This window comes from Rhea pennata, chromosome Z (genome assembly GCF_028389875.1).
Source record: "Rhea pennata isolate bPtePen1 chromosome Z, bPtePen1.pri, whole genome shotgun sequence".
Taxonomy (NCBI): domain Eukaryota; kingdom Metazoa; phylum Chordata; class Aves; order Rheiformes; family Rheidae; genus Rhea; species Rhea pennata.
In genome coordinates, this window is record NC_084702.1 from 66,051,245 (window position 1) to 66,076,773 (window position 25,529).

The following is a 25,529-nucleotide window of genomic DNA, read 5'->3' on the forward strand; positions in this document are numbered from 1 at the left end:
TGTATTAGAAGGTCTTGAATTACATTTGCTTAGTGCTTTACACAGGAATCTGTGTTTATTCCCAGGTTTTTGGCCTAAAAATTGTCTCCTGATTATCAAAAAGCCACTACTTCTTTAAAGAACAATCCTTTTTTATTAATTTTTTTAATCAGAACTAACACTTTTCTCACGACTCGACTCGTATCTCCCGAGCTTGCCGCCACCACCGCTTCCGCCCTGGAGGGGCCGCGTCTCTGCGGCTCGGTGACCGCCCTCCGCCGGGCCGGAAGCGCCGCCGAGCAGGCGGCCGCGCGGGGAGGGCGCGAAAAAGGGGGAGAGTGATAAAAGCTATTAGAAAAAAAAAGAGAGAGAGGGAGAGAGAGTTCGAGCGAAACAGGGCCGCGTCGCCCCTCCGGCGGCTCTGCGCGGAGCAAGCGGGGCGGAGGGGGGTTACCTCGCCGCGGAAGCGAGGCCCCGCCGCGCTGCTCGGGGCGCCGCCGATGGAGCCGCCCGCGCTGATGGTGCTCTACGGCGGCGGCTGCCTGGAGGCGCGCAGCGCCCGCGGCTCCCGCCTGCGGCTCTCGGCCTGCGGCTCCGAGTACCGGCTCGGGCGGGCGGCGGCGGCGGCGCGGCAGCGGGTGCCCTTCGCCGTGCGCGGCCGCAGGGTGCGTGCGGGCCGGGCCGGGCCGCGCCCGGGGAGGCAGCGGGGTGAAATCTGCAGAAATATTTTCCCTGAACGGGACAAATTCGTGATGCTGCGTTTTTCCCCCCTCCCGCCTTCCCCCTCTTCTTTTCTTTAAATCAGGAACAACTTCTACAAGCTCTAGATTTCCGGAACAAGTTTTCCGCTCGCCCGTACTTACCTTCGAATATTATACCCCCAGAAAGAAAAAAAGTAAGTTTTATACATTAAATGCTTTAATTAGCATTAAAAAAAATTAAAATTTTAATTTTAATTAAATTAAAAAAAAAAGCGCAGTCCCTGGGAGCGTGGCGACGGGACTTGCCCGCTTTCGCGTGCCCGCGTGCCAGCACAGATCTCGACGGGCTGCGGGGCACGTTTTGGTTAATGTGTTTGTCAGGTCGATTAGAGCATAGCTGTTTCAAACTGCCATTTCAGACTAAACTTAGACCTGTATTTATACATACCTTTTATAGCTGAGCGCTGAAGAGTTTGCTTACCCTTCTTAGCAACAGTAAAACCTAAGTTTTTTTTTTTTTTTTTTTTTTTTTTTTACATTTGATACTACGGGCCATTTTGTATATCGTATTTTTTTTCGTGTACTTAAAAGAGCTTTTTTAGAGAAGACTCGGTGAAGCAGGACTTCTCTGAGGGGCCGCCAGAGCGGGTCTCCTGGAAGCGCACCGGGGAGCGCCGAGGGAGCCGTGGCTGGGGCAGACCCCGTCCCTGCGGCGCAGGCCGGGCTGGAAGCCCCCCAGCCCCTTTCACTGCTTCCAGGAGCAGAAACTTGAGCTGTGTGTTCGACCAGCGCCTGTATTTCCAGGGCCTCTGCTGCTTCCCGCGCTTGAGCCGCCCGTTGCAGCGGAGCCCGATGCCAAGCCCCAGCCGGGTACCAGGGCGTGCTCGCGGCTCGGTGGTGACAAGCCTGGCAAGCGAGCGGGGCCTTGCAGCCAGCGAAGGCACGGTTAGCGTTACGTGGCCTTGATGCTGCGCTCGAACGTCGTTCTGGGGTAGGAGGAGGCTCCTCTTCTGAGGCTTCCTAAATGTAGTAACCGTCCAAAATCTTTTATTATAATTTCCTCAGAAGCATGTTTCACATGCTCTCCCAGCAAGAGCTGTGTAACTTAACCTTCAGTGCTGCTACCATTGCCAGGGGATTAAGTAAGTTTACTCACCTAGTTTCAGAAGACTTCTGATGCGTTTCAGTTATGGTAAGAAAATGTGAATGCATGTTATGTGCCACTTCGTACGATTATTTTAGTTTTATAAATGGAAGATTCGAAATGAATGATGCTTTAATGTACACAATTTTAACATAGGCTCTCCTTGAACTTTACCGTTAGCTGATTTGATCAAGATAATCTAGGCTTTCTCTAAAGTGTTTATTGAGAAGCAGTTGGAAACATAAATGTCTGCTCTCTGTGGGCAATTATGACTGATCAGTTCATTATTTTTATAGCTTACTGGTTTATGAGTAGATATTAAAATACCACCTTGAAATTAGAACAGGAAGAAGCAGGATATGAATATGATTTTACTTCCTCTTGAGTTCATGTATGCAGTTAATTATAGGACAAAATATCTCGCTACACATTACCTTGCAGAAACAATTAATTTAAATGTAAACCCTCTACTGTAACTTCAAGCAAGCATGTCCCATTTATCTTACAAAATATTCCAATCGTTTTTCTTGTATTAGATTCTTCTCAGTGATATCTTTGAAGTTAGATGGCCTGACCCTGCTACTACTGATCTGACAACATGCATAAATAATAGCAATGTGAAGATCTCATCAGTAGATGGTTATGCTCACCTTTACCTGTCAGAATTGCAGCAAGAGTTTACGGTGGAGTTCTTATGCAAAGTTAGTCAACCATCTCCTGCATCCTTACGCTCCTCTCAAAAGAGTAATCATCAAACCAAAAATCAGTGTGGACAATCAAGTAAAAATGCTGTTCCAGAAATGTCATCAAGACAAGTGAGGACAGAGACTAAGGAGAGTGAACATGGTTGTGCTGAAAGTAAATACAGAGAACCAACCAAACCAAAGGACCAGAAAGACAGAGACGAAGTACCTTTGTTCTTCACAAGTTGTTCTTCTGAATACACGTGGGTTACGCAGCAGTGGTCTGTTTCCTCATACCCAGAAGAATGGAAATACCCTTTGTCATTGGCGTTAATGTTACTCACTCCTAACAGTGAAATGGAAACTCATGAGGAAAACAGCCATACATCTATAGGATCTGATGTTTTAGAAGACTCTGAAACATATGAAAAAGTTTCTCGTTTGCCCACAGCTTTGCCACTCAGCTGCAGTGCACCACATTTACACAGGTAATAGAAACTGTTTGCTTTCCTAGTTAACATATGTTTTGCAGTTCTGCAGGTCTGAAATTAAGCCTCTGGCAAAATAACTGAGTTTTAGCTATCAGAAATTACAAATGCAGTATCCCATCCTTTTTTATTAGGAACTTCTTGCGATGTGAAATTTGTGAGGCTGACAATGTTTATCCTACTGTGATGAAATTAAGATAGTGATTGGTCTAGAGAAAAATAAAATTTTGTTTCCTGACATGCTGTATAAATATGTAAATGAAAAAGAGAATACTGAGAAAGAACACCACTTTGTTGTTGTTTTTGAGAAGATAATGCTTCTGAGTTGGGACAGTCACATATATTCACTGTCAGCACCGCTAAAAAGAGTTCAAAAAACCTTTGAATACTGGTTTTATATTTGAGAAAGTAAATGTGGTGCCTCTCTGACAGCTAAAGAACAGAAGGTCATTGAAAATAACATGGCCTCTTTTCCTTTGAACAGGTATGGATACATCTGTTTTCATTGTAGAAACTTATTTCGATATAGAATACAGAAATGGTGACTTTAAAAAAAATGCAGATCTAGTGAAACTTTTATTGTATTTTACACAGATGGAGTTTCTGTGACTTCTTTCAACAGAATAATGAAGAGAGTGAAAAGCATTCATACCCTCAGCTAATTCAAATTGTGTGGTGCCAAGGTGTGTTTTACAGGTATGAAGAAGATCGTGCTTTTCATCTTTGCAAGACCTCACTTGTACAGGAATTAAGCTTTAAGATTAAATGGCTGTCTCTGTCCCTTTCTCAGGCCTTGAGCAACTATACACAACGTTCATATAAGATTCTGTTAACTTCTGCTATTTGTAACTGACTTCAGATTGCTTCAAATTTTCTAATACAGTATATTTCCAAGTCTGAAAGTGTATGCCTAAAGCAAAGACTCTAAAATCATGTTTAAGGACTTTAAAGACATGATCTGACTTCGTAGTTGTTACTGGGCAGCTGTAGCTCCCATAGGCTTCACTGACAGTTAAGTTGCTTCGTTTTTTTGCAAATTATATCACTTCTCTTGGTGTTGAAGACTTCGCATTTTAGAAATGTTTGTCTTTGTGATCTCTGTAATACTCTGTTACAGGCGGCTAAACTCTACTGTGGATTTTATTGGCACTTAGCTTATCCTTATGTTTTTTCAAATACAACTTTTTTAAAAATAGGCTTTTCAGATTGTGATACAACTTTGAAAATGCTACATTTGCTGTCAACAACTGCAATAAGAGAAATAGATATCAAAATATCTTTGATAAAAACAAGTCGGTCTTTAAAGCTTTAATCTTTCCGCCTAATGTTTTTTATTTTTCTAAGTGTAATTCCTGAATTCTGATCTCATCTGAAAAAAAATGTTTAGCAGCATTTCAGGACTATAATTCATTTCTTTTGGGTCTTAAAGCCCCACTACTGAAATCAAGGCATCTGACCACAGAGCAGCAGAAATCGATCCTTAAACAAGTTTTGAGCCCCAAGACACTGCATGATCACAGAGTTTGGTAGTCTTAGTGAAAAATGTACAGCTGTAATGGGAGGGAATACTTCAGGTTGTTTAGGAAACAGTCTGACAATTCGTTCTTCTGTGTACAGTAGGTAGAGCTGGTCCACTAAAAAGAGTGAATTTTTCTCTCTTCAGCAACACTATATTTTGTTGTCTGAGGATTAAATAGCTCTTGTGAGATGTTTACCTCAACACAGCATACTAAAAATTTCTCCTCAGTTTCTTTAAAAGAAAAAAAAAAACACATGTGAAAAGAAAGCCCCTGATTACATTATAAAAGTAATGCTAACCTTGTGTCTTAAAAGAAATGATTGGTAACCTCTGCTGCTTTGGAAAAGTAAAAAGCTTTTCTTGTTTTTTTTGGTGAAGATGTGTTTGTGCTTAGTGTTTTCTTCAATTGTACTAACCTATGTTGCTTGTCTAGTGACACAGCATTTTGAATACCTTTTATAAATCTTATTATTTCTCGTAGGTTTATTCATGGTAATACCACCATTGTAGAAATTTATCCTGATGATGGCACTTTTTTCAAGTCAGAAGGAACATTTTTGGGAAAGTACTTCAAACACTATACAATTCAAAAAGGAACAAAAAAGGTAGAAATAAAACTGTTAAAAAATACTTCCCAAATTCCTTTATCAGCAGCTTTCATAATTTTAACACATTTGGATATTTAGCCTATAGTGAGGTCCCTAGAATTGTCTATCAGGTAGTTACTGTGATAACTAAAGCAATCAATGAGTTCTACACAATCTTTTAAACTATTCCTTCTCTTTCAGAATGTATGGACACAATAAGAAAGATCTGTGTTACAACATTTATTTCAAAAGCTTAGGTATTGTCATTAGATTCTGTAATACCCGTTTCTCACTAATTTGGAAGAGGAGTTTGCTTTTTAAACATACTACATTGAGTAAACTCTGATCTTTCTTAAGTACTTGGAAGTGTTTTCTTTTTCTCAGGAGAGTAGTGTGCAGGGGCACAACCTAGGACATGCTGGTTCTGGACCCAGCTTTGCCGCAGACCAGCTGTTCAGTGCTGAAGAAGTGATTTTGCCTCTTTGTCTCTGTCTTGTCTGTTGTAAGTTTCCTGGAGTAGAGGCCATTTCAAGGGCTTACGCAGTGCTTAATACAATGCTTTGCATGTAACTACAAATATTAAAAAAAAAGAAAAAAAAAAAAAAGCTAGTAAGACAGCTTCTGTTTCTGTACTGCGGTTCACATGCTGGACTGGATGTTTGAGACAAAAAGTGGACTGGAGTTTGAGACAAAACCAGCAGTTAGACAAGCTTAGCAGTGAGATGCTCTGGTGTGTTTGGCAAGTGAAGGAGTAACTGCACAGTTAGGATGCTTGTTTATGAAGGTGCTGTTTTACCACTTACACTTCACATGTTATAGGCTAGCTGAATGTCATCTGTTGAAAAAAGTGTATGTAAAGAGCAGTATCCAAATCTGAGCAGCAGAACAAAGGGATTTCTCCTTAGAAAATAAGGAGGGAAATGCAGCACTCTACTGAAGGTTACCGCCCTAAAGAGGATATTTTTAAAGACAGTCTGAGCGATCATGCATCATTCTCTTTTCTGTTATGGTGAGAACATCTTTGAAAGCCAGGAAGGAGATGCAGTAGTCCTTTAATCTCTCTTGTCCCAGAACATATGTTCACTATTCAGTTGTAGTGGTGCTTGCTGATATGGAAGGATGGTAATGGCTTCTTGCACGCTTAGTTAGGTAGCTAGAGCAATTCGCAAAAAAATCCCTGAGTTGAATAGCAAATTTGCTCAGTTAAAAAAAAATGTTTTAAAGGCATAGTAGCAAAGATACTTCCTTGTTTTGAAGTGACACGTTTCTCTGGCGCAGCTTTTACTACATTTATGTTTCATAAATTTATCCCTCGCTTTTTTCACCGTTTATTGACTATATCTTCAAAACATAAAGGTTTTTTCTTCTGTCCTTCACTAGATTTGTATATTTGTATTTTTAAAGTAGCATAAAGGCGTTCTAGCCTACAGACCTGGTCTGTACCTTCCAGTCAAACTTAGTCAATCAGTAATGAACTGCAGTCTGCTGTCTGATACAAGAAATTCTTGGTTCATATTGACTGCATGAAAACTATGAATATATATCTTGCCACAGAAGCAGACTTAAAGGATACATCTGACTTTTTTACTTTTCAACTAGGCACTTACCTGTTTTCTAGGATAAATTTAAATGTGATTATAGCTGCTGGCTGGGAGTTAGAAGTCAACACAATTTCGTGTCTTTCAGGCTTTTAAAGGTAGCTTTCATTCTGTGGTATCTCTAAGAACTTAACTCCTTTCTGCTTTTTACTACAGAGAGAAGAAAAGATGTATTCAGTAAACAGTCTACCTCCTGATGTACCAGGAAGTCCGTATTCCATATCCTCCATTATTACTCAGGCAACCAAGTAACTTATTCCTCCACTCCATTATTGTTATGTTAATTGCTCTGACTTTGAAAAGACAGTAATTAAAATGATGCGTAATGCTTGTTATGACATTAAGTGCAAAAACTAAAGGAACTTCAGCTGCTAGCATGAGGGACATCTGTAAACGTAAAAAAAAAAGTCACAACTGTATAAAAGACATCGTAAATAATTATGAAATGCATAGTATTTTGTGTATGTGTTTTCTTTTTTTCTTTTTCTTCAGGATGCTTCAGTACTGCTACAAGGCTAAACTTTCATTAACACATAACTATAGTATCTGCTGCTGGAAAACGGTATGTAGCTGAAGTTTTATAAATATTTGTGTGTTTTAAAAAACAATTATATCAGCTATGAGGAACAGAACCTGGTCTAGGAGGAAGAATGGTGTGTGTATCCTGTCAACAAAGACCAAGAGTTATGTATTTGGAAACCAAAAACATGCAGTGTTAAGATGCATTTGTGAAGCAGAAATCAACTGCATGAATAGGAAGGCTGTTGGTGTCTGGTAAAACAGGTGAACTGGAAATTTGGGAGAGAGAAACAGCTGAAAGGGCATAAGTGACCTTTCCTGAAATTTTTGATGTATTTGTTTGGTTCTAGATACCCGAGACAGATGGACGTGAAATGTTGCCATTTTTGCTGGCTGAAAAATTTATTCATGGAATAGGAAGACTTGTTGTATACTCAGATAATAAAGTTCATGCTATGTTTTGGGATGGGATAACCTTGAGTATGGTCTGGGATTTCAACCCTGGCTGTAGAGGGATCCAGGTAACTCATGGGTTAGAGGAATGGTTATTCTTAAGACTCTTAATATGAAACTGTAATTAGAAAATTAATAAGAAATGGGAAAAAAAAGTTTTGAGGCTTTTAAAACAGAAACTGAACTTTTGGGGGGGAATTTCTTAAATCATATCAGTTTTCTACTGTGATTTGCTCTCAAGCTGGTGTGATAATCTAAGGGGAAAATCAGAACTGTACAGAGATGACACCATTAATGTACTCTTAGCATTTTAACTAAAAACTGAGGATGAAGAATCTTTTTGGGCACAACTCATGCCTAAGGAGATAAATGAGACTGTCCATTGAACAAGTCATTCATATTGATCAGAAAAGAGAGTATTTGATTTTATGTAATTTCAAATTACCTATAAAGGAATGAGGAAGGTACAGTTGTCTGAGAAATCATTCTCCTTTCTGAACTCCCTCCTGTCCTTCTAAAACATGAAAGGCAAATGATGGGATGGATTCTCACTTCTTTAGGTTATGCAATCTCGTCTTTTATATATATATGATAAATCAAGACTAACTTGAAGCCTCGCCTGCTCTGTACAGTGCAATTGTGTCAATTGGTCTTCAACAGACTTGTTTTTAGCAAGGTTCCCAGATTATAAATAATAATAGCTAAAGCTAGATGAACTATAGTTTGTAGCTTCTTGATTTGGGACATTTTTCTTGACCATCCACTAAGAAACTAATAACATATCTTAAATACTTTTCCACTTTGAAAAAAAGCATCATTAAAATGTTTGTAATAGAGACTCTTTTTGAGCAAATGAATAGTGAAAAGTTTCACTACTTAGAAATGTTACCTTATGGATATGGAATTCCACATACAATTTTTTAGTGTACTTAATATAGAAGTAAAAAGGTTATGCTCACTTTTGCATACTTCGGGCTTTGTACTTTTGGTTACTTTTGGCTTGTATATCTTCACCATTACCCTGAGGTGGCAAGACACATAAAAGATATTGAAGTGTCTAAGGATCTCTTTATTATAAGCAATCTAAATGTGATACTTAATTTATCAAAAGATACAGTAACGATGTAATGTGAACCAGCTCAGTGTGTAGTGGTATACACATCAATGATAAAAGTAGAAAGAACTGAAAGTTCTATGCATTTGGAAACTTCTCTTCACACTTTTATGAATAGGTTATTCTTAAATAGCACAAAATCAGTGTCAGGGACCATGCCAGGTTTTCTCCTCTTCATTTGTGACAGCAGGCTATGCCAAATACTATCCTTAACAAAATACAAACTTCAAACATTTGAAGTGGCATGTTCACAGACATTTAATTTTTAAATTAATAGATAATAGTTTATATGCATCCTTTTTTTCCCAGACAGTAGCAGAACATTAATACTTTCAATTTTTTTTCTTCTAAGGTAAATGAAAATGTAGGCTGGTGTAAGTTAACTACTCCTGATGGGGTACAGCAGCTAATCCAACTGAGTCATCCTGGAATCTATGAAAGGTATAAGCAATATAAACAATTTTAAATTAAATATTAAATTGTTCTATGCAATTCCTTTACTGAAAGTGCATCGGACAGTGTATCAGAAAACCTCCACAAAAACGCAGTGACAAAAGCTGCATCTCATATCTGGCAAGGATTCAAGACTTGTATGACTCAGGATCACAGCACACTGTCATTCCAGAATAACTGTTATAAAAAAGTAATGTCCTTAAAAAATAAATTCTCAAACTAGAGCTGCAACTTGGCACTTAAATCAGTGAATAAGCAAAAAAATAAAAAATAAAAAAATAAAATAAATCTTTGCCCTAAGTAGAGCAAGGAAGTGATAGAGCTTTATCCAATTTTTGCTTCATTACAGATACTGACCTTTGTCTGCAGATTGTTTTTCTAATCTGTTTGCTCTAATTACAGCATCATTATGGAAATCACCACAAGCTTACTCTGCTGCATTTTAGCAAGCAGACATTCGCAGAAAAATAATTAACATTTGTATACTGTTAGTTACAAATCATACAGCTTTGTTATAATTTTATATGACTGCATAGATTTAAATGTGAAGGCGGTTCTAGGGGAAGAAAAAGTAGGAATCAAAATATGTCAAAGAATCCTAGAGAAAAAGCTACATTTTGAATCATGGCTTTTTCTTTCAAATGCAGATGTTTGGGTTAATACCTCGAACTTTTTGTTTGAATTAATAGAGTGTATTTCTCATCTAAATAATCACTTATTTTTTTGTGAATTTTCATGTTAACATAGGTACATCAGAACAGTAATAGAATGGTGCAGAAATTTGAATGACAGAGAGAAGGTTTCTGAATATACTACGTGCTCTGTAAATGAAGAAAACTGGTATTCGTCTTTATCCTATATAATTGATTATAAATAATATTGAAAATAAAACTCAGTTATAAATTCTGTATTTTGCAGACTGCATTTCTTAAGAATCTGAAATGAAAACCTCAAAATCCACTATTTTGCATTATTTTATATTTTTCTTTCAGTATTTAAAACATTAGATAAGTTGAGTCCTAGCTGAAGCTTGTTTTCTTGTACTTCATTATCAGAATTATGGTGACATTGTACTTCATTATCAGAATTATGGTGACATTGCCAAAGTAAGATTAATGGTACAGAATTAATATTTTACAAGGTGAACAGGAGAAACCAGACTAAGAAAGGCTTTTTTAACAGAACACCAAACAGTCCAAAATAGTATATAGAGCTTTTAAATTACATCTGGATCACTCGTGCTTAATAAATTTGTCCTTTTTGATCTAGGAGGCTGACCAAAGGTCTAATGACATCATATAAAAACATAATTTGGTATTGAAAATGATAATTAAAATTGATTATATTTGCACTTGTTATTCAAATCATTGGTAATTCAGTAGTTGATGAAACAAAAATGTATCTCTACACATATACAGCAAAGAGACTATTCTTAGATCAGAGCCCTGATTTTTGGAAACATAGGGGTTAGAAATGCAGCCATTGACTAGCTGTTGAAAGAAAGATAAAAATAAATCTTTTTTTTTACTTGATTTTGCTCAGCTGATTGTCTATAGTTTTGCAAAACTATACAAAAATCTGAAGTACAATATTTTATTTAGGAACCCTTGTAGATACTATGATTGATAATGATCTCTTTACAGGTCTGCTGATGCTGAGCTTGAAAAAATACAGAGATTTAACTGTATCCTTTTGAAAGATGTGGAGATTAGTACTTCTTGTTCATCTGTATATTCAAAGCTGCAATTTTAGATTATCAAAGACCTTTCCCTCATTCCAACCTCTTTTACTATCTTACTCACTTCTTGAAATTTCCTTTTTAAAGACACTTTTGTTTTCTCATTTATCCTTTTTTAATTTTTTTTCTCATGTATCTTATTCCACTTCTGTGTAAGACCACTAGCAACAAAAAATGGCAGAATATATAATCCCCTCCTTACTTCTAACATGTTACATCTGCATAGTAGATTGTTTCTGAAGATTTTGTGATGCTACTTGGAGCTACAGAAAAAAGTTAAATCCTGTGCTAACAGGGAGAGTAATCTGTGATGTTATAGAATTTTAACAGCTCTCAGCAGTTACTTCTCAGTAGAGAGAGATACCAAAGATGGGAGCCACTATGAAGGATATTTAATGAATCATACAATTTCTATGGAACCCTTCCCGAGTTGAGCTTGGTGGGTGACCGTATGCCCAAGTCAAATTTGGCGCGTGGTATTTGGGGACTAGATCCCAAGTCCCAGTGTACGAGGCTTAACCACAAGGGAGCCAGGCAACAGCACAACTCTGCAAGACTGAGCAAGCCCATATTGTCTGCGTGATGAATTTTACTGTTGCCTTTACAAAAAAAGGCATATATATGTGACTTAAGAAAGTCACATATATATTTTATCCAATTTAGCCAAGAAATTAAACGCCATTACCCTTACTGGTAAAGATGTGAAGGATGTCCGCGAAGGATAGGAGAGCCCTTCGTGAGTATTATGAGAGTTTTACTGACATTTATGTGCTAATCTGGTCAAGAGAATCATCAAGAGATGATTAAGTTGCCTTTTGACATGTTCTTGCAATAAACTACCTTTGTATTTATCAACTCTGTTCTGCATTGCTGTTCAGTCAGTTGTAAAAAAGTATGCAGTGCTTCATATGCTTCAAACTGTTGCTTAATTTTATTAGTATGAAAATGTAATCCTGTAAACTGCAATGTGATATCTGATTTATTATATACTATCTTAATATAATTTATTTTTAAGTCTACTTCGGGATATATTAAAGTTTTATAAAAAGACCTTTCCTAGAAATACATTATGGACATTTTAAGTAATTAGCACTTTTAGTCTTTAGTTTTGTGTAATGAGTGTGCTCTGAAGTGTGAGGCTTGCTAATGATGCTTAGAATGATGCTTACAAATATGTAGAAGAATTTTTCTCATTATGTGGAAAATACTGATTTTTTTCCTTAATAAAATAATATTAGTTTTATTGGAGAATAGCAATGTTCTGAAAAGAATATCTGCAGACAACAGTCTATCTGGTATTACTGGCAGAAAAACGGGGAACGTGAGCACGCCCAAAGAAATCAGCAAAGAATGCATCTTGGAGGCGTTGGAAAAAACCTCTAAAGTAATTCAAGATATTGAATCTTTGCTTGCTTCCTCTAAGAAGTGAAGTTTCACAGCGTTTGAAGGCCTGTCTTAGTTATCTTCATAGGAGCTGTCCTGCAAACCTTATGTGTAATAAGATTTTGGGGGTGTTAGAGGAAGGCAGGCTTCAAGCACTGGTAGTTGAGAGCCTTTTCAGACAAGCAAAATGTATCATTCATTGATGTCGATGTTGACATGATGGTGCAACTTCTGAAGTGTGTGTGTTTGTATTTTGGTCGTTTAATTTTACAGAGAGTTGTATGAGCAGCTTCATTTAGGACGACTCAAGTGCCTGGGGCAGCCTTTTAACTGTAAAAGTGTTTTTATTTAGAAGCTTACAGCATGTTTTTCACTACCCAATAGAGCAAAAAGTCCCCCAAACTAATTTTAGTTTACTGTTTGGTAATAAAATGTATATATTTATTTAAATATGCGTTTGCTTCCATTTCACAGCAGCCCGTTCAGGCATGGCATCGCTCAGTCAGCGGCGCACAGCAGGAAACTGACATTTTCCCTCTAACCTTACTGATTAGATAGCAGCCTTTTTACCTCCTTTTCTAAAAATATATTTTTTAAAAAACCTCCTTCCCCGCCCCTTCCGGCGCGTTATTTAATCCCGTTGGGAACACTCAAAGGCCGCTTCGTTCTCTGCCGTGAGAGAAAACGGATTTTAAACCGCCGCCCTCACCGGGCGGGGCGAGTCCCGCTCCCAGCGTGCCTGGCGGCCGCGCACGCGCGGTGGCCGCGCGCCGGCGGGGCGGGGCGGGGCGGGGCGAGGCGGAGCTGCCGGCGCCGCGTGGGGCGGGGGCGGAGGCGGCGGCGGCGGCGCGCCGAGGGGATGGGGTGAAGGGGCCGGGGCGGCCGCCGCCGTCGTCCCGCCGAGGCAGCCTCCCTGCCCTCGCCCCTCCCACACCGGCTGGCCCGGGAAGGTGGGAGCGGGTTCCCGTTGCCGCCGGCGGTGGAGCCTCGCCGAGGTTGCGTTTCTCGGTGAAGAAGCCGGAGCGGGGGGAGGCGGCGGCGGCGGCGGCGCGGTGTCGGTACGGTGCGCGCGGGGAACGGGCGCGTCCCCGTAACGGCCGCGGTGCCGCGGCGCGGGGGGGAGGCGGCTGGTGCGGCGCCCTGGGGCCGTGCGCCGAGACGGGCAGTACCTCGGGTCTAAGAAGGGGCATCGCCTCTCTCCAGCCCGCTTGTCTTGCCGTCAGCCCTCCTCGGCTGCGGTTGTGACGGGATCCCAATGCCGTTGTAACTAGCGGGGCGGATACCTAAACCTTGCCAACCACACTCGCTCTGTTTTTTTTTTTTTGTTTGTTTTGTTTTTTGTTTTTTGTTTTTTTCCGGTCTAGGATGACAAATTAAACTTTCCTCAACTTAATTTTACTGTGATTTAAGTTCACAGTTTGTTCCTCGGTATCTTGTTAAATTCTGCTGGTGATTTGTATGCTTTAGGAAGCACTTTTGTCCTCTTCCTTCCCCAGCCGCCGCCTCCACGCCCTCGCACCAGGCATAATAAACTGACCCCAAAATATTTTATTTACTAGTCCTTCACGTTGTTTTACTTCGATCTGATTTTTTTTCTGGGAGATGCTATGCTATAGGTTTTATCTTGTGTCTTAAACCTTAATTGTATTTGTTGAAGTTTTTCGTATGTGTTAATTTCCAGTACCAAATAATATTTTAGCAGATTGTAGAAATACAAGGAATCAATGTGGTCTTTTGACTTTTTGGATAAAGGAGATGGTAGAATTTTGTTGCACTAATTCCTATATATATTCATGCACCTGGTAACTTGTTACTAAATTGTAGCAAAAATTTTGGAGAGCAGTAGTATTTCTAAAAGTTTATTTAGCTGTTGGCTTTCTGTTTTGCTCTCGTTCTTACAGGGTAATTTGAAAGGCCTTTTAATGTCAGGTGTTTTCCCACACACATGCTTATAGGGCTGGTATACTAAATATCTTCTGTCAATAATTTATGATGTCAGCTGTGGGGTTTTTTTATGTTTTATCAGATGAGGTGAGATATGTCAGCAAAATTGCATTTTGTGGGTATAGACAGATTATGCTTGATATTTTACTATATCAGCTATTGTGTGCATACGGTTTATGCAAACCCAGCCTAAATATTTCCTTAAGTATATTAACTGGACTCATGGTCTTTAGTTGTGGAGTTAGCTTTCTAAGCATTCTTGTGTAATACAACTATTTCCAAATTTCCTGTTTTAATAATAAGAATCTGAGCTCCAAGCTAGAGGTAATACTCCTGTTGTGCTACGTACAAATACGATATTCCCGTTTATGGTCTGTAGTGGTTTGATCCTTTAGAGGTTTGAAGGAGTGACAGCATACTGTGTTTTAGGTGACTGTATTCCAAGACAAAGAATATATGCAGATATTAATATTATTAGCATAATCCCCTTTTTCTGAAAATTATTAAATCATGTATGCAATCTCACAGGAAGTAGTACTTTTGTCTATGTAATACTTTCGCGTGGAAGTTAAGCTGTAGGATTTCTGTTCAGTATTTTGTATTTGGAATTAACAGTTTGGAAAAAACAATCAAGATTTTGTTTCACGAAGTAGAAGAAACTGATAATTCCATTAACGCTGTGCTTTGTAAAATTTATAGTATGGAAAAAACTGTTGACGCTTTCTTGGAGTATTTTGTAAGCAGTTCGAAAAACATTATTATTCTGACAAAAATATAGTTTCTAATTTTAAATTAAAGAAAGAGATTTAGTTGAATGGAGTTTATGCTGCTGCTTTGATTTGTCACACTTGACCTGTAGCATATTTATACCTACACTGTTGTGCCTGGGAATGTGACTTGTTTTTGTACAGAGAGTAGTCATTTTTATCTGTAAAAGTCTGCAGACTGTTTAGAAAGAATAGTTATGCCAGCAGTGCTGGCCCTTCTCACTAAGGTAGTCCAAACCTGAGTTTAGCTTCCTGTTCTGTGTTCCTGCTCAAAGACACCCAGCTTGTTTTCTAGTTGGCATTCTTGCCTTTATTTCATTTGTGGTGAATAATTCTCAAAGGTGGTATTCATTTAGGAATCTTCTTTTAAGTTCATAGTGATTTTCCTATATGTTTTACGTACGTGTATATAATACTAGTAGCATAGCAGTGTAAGACTATAGAACTGACACAGACCTCTGTTGCTTTTTGAATTTATACATCTCTGCTTATCTATACTAAAATTATTAATTGATGGGATTAAATTAAAAAGTATCATTGGATGTGACTTGTATTATGTTTCATTAGAGCAGGAATCTTTAAGGCACATGGCTACAAGGAAAAATCTGTTCAAATAAATTCTTGATATTTTAAAATGCAATTCCTTAAAATAGAAGGCTGAAAACGCACTTTTCTGACTTTATGGCATTGATTTTATTATTTTTGTTTTTTCCATCTTTATTTGTGCCTTTCTGTTATGTTACAGCCTGATTTTTTTTTCTTTCTGCAGATCTTCTAGGCTCTAGTTGAACTTCTAGATCTCAAGTTACTTTCAGCTTAATTATATTTACTCAGGAATTCATTAGAAAGATGTTGCTTCCTTCTGTATCTTGAGTATTCAATTTTCATGCATGTTTTGTAGAGAGTTAAAAGCTTTTTGTAGTCTCTGTCCTTACTATTGCCTCTGTTCTTTTATTTAGGTGTGGAATGAACTGGGCAAAATCTTTCCTACATTGATGGAACTGGACAGGATTCAGCAGCCACAGAGGTACAACTCTGAGGCTTAGACCACATTTCCTACTGGAATAAGTCAAGGCAGCTGGAATGGAGGGGGGGAGAAAATAATAAAGTATCCTCCTAGTTCCAGGGTAAGTTTGGCTCTGAATGTTCGAATGCTTTTTAAGGATATGTTGCTGCATCAGTTCTCCCTAGAGAGGAGGCTTGTACAGGATTTATCTAGGTCTCAAATCTGATCTGATGTGATGGCTGTATTGAAGTAATACTTTTAAGGACTTTGTTTCATTTGTTCCTTCAAATGGCATTTATTCAGAAGTATAGTGTATTTTGTAAAGTTATTGTAATAAATTACATTTCTAGTGTTCAAGAAACCGTTTTATTTACGTGATTATTCAGAAGAGACACAGTCATGGTTAACAGACTCTAAACTTGACCTGCTTTTTCTCATCTGTATGCAAAGCCTATGTATTATTCATGCTTTCTTCTTTCTGTTCTTAACGTTTTTCAAATAAATGCTTCAGTGAGCTTTTTTCTATAAAAATCAATGCCTATAGTTGAGTCTTGTAGATAATTCTGCAATAAACCGGCATGTAGATAAAACAGAAAAAAGATTTAATGTGTTATGGACTTATAAAAGTTAATGACACATTTAAAATCGTAAAATATTATGTGCCAACAATGTTAGAAATAGATTATTTTTAATGAAAATTTAAAATTAGTAAAATCCTTTTTAGAATAACATTTAACCTGATAGAATTGTTAGCAGAAAGGACATTATGTTTATCAAAATTTAATTTACAGCACTGAAACAGGAACCTCTTGAGCAGAACCTATTTTCAGACCGTCATTTCAAAGCCTACATACTGTCTATCTCCATGGCTTCCCAAAAAGAGAGAAAAGCATAAAAATTTGACAGTTAGAATTCATAGTGTTTTAAAGTCTGCTTTTTAGTTATTATTTAATGTAACAAAGCTAGGGAGTGCATCAATTATGAGGATTTTTATTTGGAATTCTTTTTTTAATTATCACAGAAATGAGTAATATCTTTATGACCCAGGTATTCTACAGTTTCTTGTTGTGTGAGGTTCTTCTGATTTAATTTGAAGTTTCATTTGAGGTGCTAGGCAGTTACTTAAGGAAAGGGTAATTATTCTCAAAAAATCACTTTACACCGGAGGGTTTTGTAACCATCACAGAGTATATATAAATATTTAAGGACTTCTAAATGATAGAAATCAGTCATTAATACTAACATTAATGTCTTTCTTTTCAAATCAGTAAACAGGATTATTTATTTCATCATTTGGCTTTTATTTCTTTCAATGTTTTGCCTTTTCTGCAAGAGGAACTGTTTTTAAAGTAAATGTGGCAAATGTTGGAAGAGTCTTGGAAATAACAGTAGGCATTACTGCTGAGCACACGCTGAGGAAAAGCACATGTAGCTTTGCTCTGTAGGGAGTTAATTTTGATTACTTCTGCTTGATTGACAAGTGGTCTTCAGGTTTGTGTTGATCCTAAATACTGAAGATACTTCAGTAGTGTCATTTTTCTTAATGCTTATTCTTCATACCATTCTCCAGGATGAACTCTGAGTTGCTTAGAGGGGGGTACCAGGGTGGAAATACGTACATTTATGAAGTATGTTTTTCGTTCAAACTTTTCTTTCTGTTCTCTCTGACATTTACAGAACAACTGAAGTTACCGAGGACAATGCACAGCGTATATCCTGATGACACTCAGTGTGCAGCGACATGGTTTTTGCAATGGCATCTGAGACTGAAAAGGCCCATGCTCTTCTCCAAACTTTCAGCACAGCTTCAGTTATTTCTAGTCTATGTTTGGGAATATTCTGCTTTGTAGTGGACAGACTTTTGCAGTTTTCCTTCATTCAGCAAAATGACTGGCTCCGAGCCTTCTCTGATAATGCAGTGCATGGTATACTAGGAATGTGGTCCTGGGCAATAGTGATTGGACTCAGGAAGAAAAGTGACTTCACTGAAGTCACTCTGGCTGGCTTCCTCTCCTCTGTTATTGACGTGGACCACTTTTTTCTTGCTGGCTCTCTGTCATTAAAGGTAAGTAAATTGATTAGTGATTGCTAATTTTCTGTGTTCATTGTTAATGACTGTTTACCGTATTAGTTCTTCTACCACATGCTATACAAGGAAGTTTAAACAATAATTAGATAATAATTAGATTTTTTGGAGGACATATGGGAATTTCTACTTTGTATGCAGTTGCTGTGATTATAAAATCCCACAGAAAAATGATGTGTAGAAATCTCTGGAAAACAGATCATCCGGTCTCTATTTTGTCACTTTGTCAGTTTTACTGAGAAGTAGCCAGTCCTAACTATTCCCCCCCAGCCCCGATGAAACTTGCAGATATTTTCCATCAGATTAAGATTGCTTCAGTGTTGGTTACTCGTGTTTATAAATTGCAGAGCAGAAATAGCAGGCAATATATGACCTGTTCAGTTCTAAAGTAATCTAAGTTTGTCCTAAAATATAATTGGTTGCAGAAGAAACTCAAGCAAGTGTCAAACTTGTTAATAAAAGCAGTGAGTGAGTTGGTTGCTGTTCAGGAATATACATGATCATCATTATTCTGCAGAATTACTTGTTAGGATGGAATTCCTCAATGGAATTAGTATAGCCAGATCAAGGCATTCTGTCAGTGGTTCTCCAATTTGTGTCTGTCTTATTCCTACTCCCCCATAAACGTGCTTACATTTGTCCTTGTCTTGCCAGCTTCAAGCATTTCTACCAAGCTTTTGCCTGAGTATAACAGTCTGCTGTATACTCTCCAAAACACACGCGCTTTCCCCAGGCTGCAGCAGTGGCAGCCCACACCATACTCGCTTTAACCCTGCTCTCCAGATTCCCTCCATCAGCTTGTGGCAGATGCTGTTGCAGCTGGCTCGTGGACTCCTTAGCTAGAGCCCTGGCACTCTACTTGTTACCGCAGATTAGTTCTGCTCAGAAGCACAATTGCTCACATTCTGATTGTGTTGGTGTTGCTAGCAGACATATACATGTGTGTATACTCCTCCCAAAAATGTACATCCGCACTTCCAGACTGAGCTGCTCTTTGCTCAGGGAAGGCTGAAAAGATGGCAGCCTTTGTCCAGCAAGTTGCCGGAACATACTTTGATCCTCTTCCCTTCTTTTCTCTCCTTCCCCAGTTTATTTGGAGTAGTGTTAAACTCTTTGTGTGGATGACAGAGGAAATAATGCCAAGAAGTGGAGACAGGAGAGGAAGGAAGGAGATGGAAGGAGAACTGCTGTTTTGTGTAATTCTTTAATTACAGAGGAACTGTGCAAAATTGTTTATCCATTTTTTTAAACTTGGTAGGGATGATGAATGCAAGAAGCATTACTGCTTGTGATAGAGATCTAAAAGTTAGGCTTCTGACAGGAAAATACTTTATCTTCTTTGTTTATATATAGCATCTGTAGTTGCTATAATTAAAAGATACTCACGTTTCTTTTGTTCTTTTGGCAGAACTTTTGATCTGATCACTTTCCCCTTTAATCAACCACAATGATTTTTACAGCATTTCCATAAGCAAAAGGAACAGAAAAGGGGGAAAAATTACTTCTCTGTCAAAGATGAATAATGAGACCTGTAAAACACTAGATTTTTACATTAATAACACTTTAATATTGTATATAAATCTATTTTTCTCTTATTTTGAAATCAGTAAACACTCAATGAATACCTAGTTACTAAAACTATTAAAAACTATTAATTGTTACAGCATTCTTAATAGTTCTTGCATTTGTTATCAAAACCTGTATTTTCCTTAATCACCACCACTAGATGGCGTTCTGCAACAATGTCAGTTTAGAAAGCTGATTTTTTTTTAATCCTAGGATTGTAGGAAAGAATTGGGATGGGTCCTTTCTCCTTACTTTCTTCAGTGAGGCAAGATTAAATACACTTGCACTTCCCATGACGCAGAAATTTATCTAGCCTGTTCGAGTGTCCCAAAGTAAATTACTGCAACATCATCAGTTAATTTGTTCCTGTGGGGTTTTTTTTTCAGTTCTTAAACACCTAGAAATTGTTATTCTAATACCCACTTAAGTAATCTTTGTTGGCAGTTTGGTCTTTTTTCTTATTCTCTAAAACTTCTTTGGGAGAGACAGTTGACAGTTCTTCTCTCTCAAAAACTGTTTTACAAATTAGAAATACAGGATCTTCCTGCAGAAGAATAGTTGGGCCCTTTAATAGCCCAACTTACACAGCAAAAATGAGAAGGCAAGTTACCCAAAGAGCCTGAAGACCTTTCCTAATTACTTTCCTACTTAACTCCTCCCACTTGAAGTATGTTAACTGGGTTAATAAAGGAGGTTTATTCTGCATACAAATACTGTGCATCTTCTGTGCATCTCTAGACCCTTACAGCTATAACAGCTTTACTCTTATAACTTGTAAAAGCATTATGCCTTCCAGAAAGTCTCTTTTTGACTAAATAACTCCTCCAAAAGGCCAGAGGGCCTGGATTTATGTTTTCTAGACTTTGGTCTCCTTTGGATAGACTCTTGCCTAAAAAATCTTTAAAGGGTTTTGTCCCAAACTGCGTATGGTATTTTAGGTGAGGCCTTATTTGAGGCAAGCAGAATAGGGTAATTTTCCTCATGCTGCATGAATATTGCACTTCTGGGGGGGGGCTGTTTGTTCATTTGTTTTTAGAAGGGGAAAAAAAATCTGTTACAGGTTTTATGTCTCCTTGCCAGACCAGCACAGTCTAGTGTTTAGTTTGTGATCTAATGTAATCCCCATATATTCTCTGCCGTTTTGTTGCCTGGCTAGTTAGACCTGATTTTTATATTTGATTTTTCTTTTTTCAGCTTATTATGATGTGCCTCTCAGTTTTGTCTCATGATTCCAGACTCTTCCATGTAGCAAGATGATTTTGAATTCTGATCTTGTCCTCTGGCAACTCCTGTTGCAACTGAAGTATTCTCCTATGATTTTTTACTTTGAGTTACCTTTTTGTTAATTGTTACTTTACCAATCCCATTCTACCTCTTCAGTCTGCTGGCTTGAGAGTTACTGATTTAAAAGACTACAATGTTTGGTGAAGCAACACGTTACTAAGAAATTAATAATCTAATTAACTAAGCATAGCACTATTTCTAATTTATAATTGCAGCACTTTTCACAATAGTGTACACAATTATAAAGCTATTCATTATCACTCTAAAATCTGATGATGGGTTACTTTTTTTTAATAACCCTTCCTTTCACCATAAGGCAATATTATCATCTATCTTCACTTGCTGCTCCCAGACTCCTCCAGCAGAATTCCATCTACTTCTGTTACTGCCAGCACAGCCTGCTGTTTGGCTTTTGGGCTCTTTTGCATAGTTTCATCATTCTGGAGTTCTCAGGGTAGATAGTCACCTGTGGTATTTATATTCTTCCTCTGATGAGTACTTGTACCAAATAGTGTGATCTAGCCTTTTACGCATGTTTCTTTTCTTTTTTTTTCCTTTTTTTTTCTTTTTTTTTTTTTTGAAACAGGTATAATTAGATAAAATCTACCAAATTTTGCTGCTTAGAATTTGTAGTTCCGTGTATTGTGTATATATACAAGCACACAAGAATCTAATGGGGAGTTTGTTGCACTGAGTAGTCCTAAAGGTGGAAATTAGTGCAGCCTGCCATCATTCAAGTTAGAAAACAGGTGTGCAGAAATTGCTATTTTGCTGCTTAATACTCACTAGCTCCTGAAAGTATACTAAATGCAGTTGGCAGCAAGTAATCAGGACAGATTGTATCAGGAAACATTCACAACAGAGCTGGTTGATGTGCCACTGGTGATCTAGCCTGGGCCGCACAGGAGCGTTTCTGTAACTGGAGAATAAGCGTGGCACAGCGAATTTAAAATTAAATGTACAGGTCTGGAATTAGCCCCAAAACTTACAACTTCATGTACTTGTGAGACTTGTGAGATATCACAGAATGAGACTGAGGGAGCTCACATTGTTGTTGCCTACCTACAGCTTCTCATTGTAATATGAGAGGTGCTGGAGGCACAGGATCTTCAAGAAGATCTTACACCTTGGTTGAACATTTTAGGCGTATGGAAAGGTCATTTGTGTTGTGAACAGATTTTGTTAGTGACTGCAGCCTGACCTTTCCTATCGTAAACTTCTCCCCAAATCTGCAAACTCTGTACTGATTCATTTTTCCAGGGAGCTTAAAGGCATGAGAGACTTGTACTTGTTTGTTAAGACTTGATGATTTCTAGGGCCAATGAATCTACTTGTTAGGAGTAAGAGAAAGTGTAAGAGTTTATATTTCCAAACAGAAATATGTGGGCTTGGCAACTCAAGGATATAACTGTTCTTCTAGCTACTAAATGTAAAAAAGAAGACAGATCATGAACATGGACAATAACTTTTCAGAAACCTGATGACCATAGTGCAATTATAAAATAGGGTTTCTGTTTCAAAAATTGAGCAACATGGTTTGCCTTACAAGCAAACCCCTACTTCTATATGAAAAATTATCAGTCATCACCTCCCCTGAGCTACTAAGTTGCTTAAGTAATCAACATTCAAATTATCCCTATGCGCTGAGTTTGTGGTTACCACCTAAGCTCCATAGGGCAGAGGTAAAAGAACCATTTGGGTTTTGCCATTAGAAGTTTTTTTTCTTTTTTTTTTGGTCTCCCTGAAGCGCAGAAACAGTGACCAGCGAATAGGATCTCTGCCAAAATGTATCACTGTCCAGGACAGTTCTACAGAAAGAGATTCCTATGGACTTTTTAGACTTTTGCTGACCAAAAAATGTGACTACCGTGTAGGCTAGGTGATAAACAATTTCACTATCACAAGATCATGCTAATTTATTCTCTGAACAATCTGCTTGTATGGGGGGAGGGAAAGAACACCTTACAAAAACTGTATCTTTTCACTAAGTTAAAAGAGTCAGTTCCATACCATGACAGTTAAGTTGTTGAGAAAGTTTTATGAGACTTCTACTGGATTGTTTTTGTATTTGAGAGCTTTTTCCCCATCACTTGCTCAAGAAAGTCACAGGCAAGCATGTGGTGGGAAGCTAGTAGAGCAAAGCTTTTTGCAAGATTTCTAGCATAGCCTGTGCCCTTATCTAAAGCCAGTTGTATCCCAAGAAAGCCCATAACTTCCCATCTCTGCATTTCTTGGCTAATGTTGAGACATCTTTCTTCCTTTACATCTGTTTCCTCATAGAGAAGGCAGGGTTCAAGCACTTTTCTAAAATACCCACAAGAACTTGAAGCTGTTTCTCGGTTCCACAATTGCAGGTACAATAGTAGCTAAGTCCTGCAACAGTTAACCCAGGTGTGCGTTGATGGATTACTGTTAATATCAAAACCCCTAGTCACAAGTTATACATATGTTGACTTTTGAACATCTTTTCCTTGTCAATAAAGAATACTTTGCCAAGGCAATCAAAATTTATGTAAATTTCATAATTTTTTAGTATGTATGGTATTAGACATTACTGCTTTGTATTGCATATTGGCAAACCAGTATATTACAGATGGTAATTAGTGTAATATACAGTGTCTTTTTGAACATAAATGTCAATAAAGCTTACTAAATATTTCAAATGTGTGGTTGTTTTATCTTTAAATTGTCTTGAAATGATGCATAGTTGGTGTGGTATACTACACGGGTTCACATATACCACACAACTAAATGCCAAATAGCATACTTCATCTCCCTCCTCCCTGTTTTACTATTAGTCCGGCTTAGTAGGATGCATGATTCATATCATAAGCTAGAAAGCCTGACCCACCACCTGCAGCTCTGCTACTGGTACAGCAGCACACAGCTCTCATATATTTGAATATTTGTATTGTTGATTTTGATCAACTAAAGTGGAAAGGAAGAATACCTTTTTCTTTGCACTTTCATTCAGTCACTTGATAATACACCTCTAAACATGCATAAAGCATTTTTTTTTTCTTGTCATGATTGTAGCCATCGCCAATTGTATTTTTCTTTTCTGCAGGCTGCTCTGACTCTTCCACAAAGACCACTTCTTCATTGTTCTACTGTGATTCCTGTTGTGGCTCTGACATTAAAGTTTATTATGCACCTTTTCAGGCTTAAGGACTCATGGTGCTTTCTTCCCTGGATGTTGTTCATATCCTGGACTTCTCATCACGTCCGTGATGGGATTCGTCATGGCCTCTGGATTTGCCCAGTTGGAAAAACGCCGCCTTTGCCATATTGGTTGTATGTGGCAATTACAGCATCTTTACCTCATCTATGTTCATTCATTATGTACTTAACAGGGACTAGAGAATTAATGTCTATAAAACATGGAATCCACATTGATGTATAAGGATGATGGATCTTAGAAATCGCTTGTATTAAAACATAAGCTATCTATCACTGGAAAGGCTTCATAGAAACACATTTCATGAATGGTAATAATGTCACATCTACACTTTCCCCTTGTAAAATATGTGGTCTTCCATTATGGTTTCTACGTAGCTAGCTGATTTATAAAGTACTCTGTAGTAATTAGGTTTCTTAAAATTCTGTTCTTACTGACATGGTGCTGATCATCTGATAACCATTCACTCTGGATTTGTGTCCTGCCTTTGAATAATACACTTCATCCATGTAACTGATGATAACTAGCATTTGTATAGCACTTGGAAAATGTACTGTATGAATGCTAAGGGTTAGTCAGAATTTATTAGTGTGTCACTTCTGTGAATCATCAGTTAGACTTTTTAGGAATTATTTGTTTTTGTGCTGGATTCCTGTATTCAATTATTTTTTTTAAATGATGCTTGTATTTCACAATGTTCAACTGCATATCTGCACCTGTTTGAACACTGACTGCTGTAATACTGTGTTTATATTGAATTCTGTTCTTCCATAGTTGCTTGATACTCAATTTGCAGACTATTATTAGCTATTATTTATGGCTAGGAGAAAATAGTTTGAGTACAGTACTATGGATGTTGACCAATATGTTTAAAAATATACTGATTATGAATATTATTTAATTCAAAATGAAGGAGTTCTAGTTTCAGTATTTAAGGATAACATGTAAAGACAAATTTGTATTATAGTAAAATGCAAGCTTTAGGGAAGATTCAGTGCGACAGGAAAATTAAAATTGCTCGGAATAAGAGTTTGCTTTAGGGCCTTCCTGCTGTATTAATCTGTGTAGCACTTTCCATTAAGTGTAATATTATTATTGTTGTTGCAAAATAAAATGCATTGTTATTATAGCGAGATAGAAATTTCCTTGAAAATTAAGTTCCATAAAGAAAAATAAGATCATGTTGCAGCTTCATAAAATGGTAGCTATTTGTACTGTGGGCTATTCAGAATAACATTCTTAAGGAAGTTCCTCAGAAAAAGTCCCAAAGTAACATGTTAGCTCGTGTCTGGTTGACAGCATACGAGCTGAGAAGCGTCTGTAATAGCTATTTTATTAA

At 37.8% G+C, this 25,529-nt stretch overlaps 2 protein-coding genes across 5 annotated transcripts; both read left to right on the forward strand.

Moving 5' to 3' along the window:
• Positions 1-270: 270 nt before the first annotated feature.
• On the forward strand, positions 271-12,809 carry CZH5orf34 (chromosome Z C5orf34 homolog). 4 transcript variants are annotated; one of them, XM_062599405.1, is made up of 12 exons: positions 271-644; positions 785-874; positions 2,361-2,995; positions 3,590-3,691; positions 4,996-5,119; positions 6,856-6,947; positions 7,192-7,261; positions 7,569-7,739; positions 9,138-9,226; positions 9,986-10,078; positions 10,882-10,922; positions 12,215-12,809. In XM_062599405.1, exons 1-12 carry the CDS (start codon positions 480-482, stop codon positions 12,403-12,405), a joined length of 1,863 nt encoding a protein of 620 aa, XP_062455389.1. In that variant the 5' UTR covers positions 271-479; the 3' UTR covers positions 12,406-12,809. The 4 variants fall into 4 exon arrangements, with proteins under 4 accessions (XP_062455389.1, XP_062455390.1, XP_062455391.1 ...); XM_062599406.1 differs by lacking the exon at positions 12,215-12,809 and adding an exon at positions 11,511-11,892; XM_062599407.1 differs by lacking the exon at positions 7,569-7,739.
• Positions 12,810-13,219: 410 nt separating this feature from the next.
• TMEM267 (transmembrane protein 267) lies at positions 13,220-25,317 on the forward strand. Its single transcript, XM_062600079.1, has 4 exons — positions 13,220-13,417; positions 16,030-16,197; positions 17,754-18,141; positions 24,080-25,317. The coding sequence occupies exons 3-4, from the start codon at positions 17,818-17,820 to the stop codon at positions 24,413-24,415; spliced, it is 660 nt and encodes a 219-aa protein (XP_062456063.1). The 5' UTR covers positions 13,220-13,417; positions 16,030-16,197; positions 17,754-17,817; the 3' UTR covers positions 24,416-25,317.
• Positions 25,318-25,529: the final 212 nt, after the last annotated feature.

Coding starts and splice junctions, on each gene's coding strand:
- CZH5orf34 (XM_062599405.1), top strand. CDS start 480: ATGGAGCCGCCCGCGCTGATGGTGCTCTACGGCGGCGGCTGCCTGGAG. Junction 3,692..4,995: donor TGCCAAGGTGTGTTTTACAG/GTATGAAGAAGA, acceptor TATTTCTCGTAG/GTTTATTCATGGTAATACCA. Junction 7,740..9,137: donor CTGGCTGTAGAGGGATCCAG/GTAACTCATGGG, acceptor TTTTCTTCTAAG/GTAAATGAAAATGTAGGCTG.
- TMEM267 (XM_062600079.1), top strand. CDS start 17,818: ATGGTTTTTGCAATGGCATCTGAGACTGAAAAGGCCCATGCTCTTCTC. Junction 18,142..24,079: donor CTGGCTCTCTGTCATTAAAG/GTAAGTAAATTG, acceptor TCTTTTCTGCAG/GCTGCTCTGACTCTTCCACA.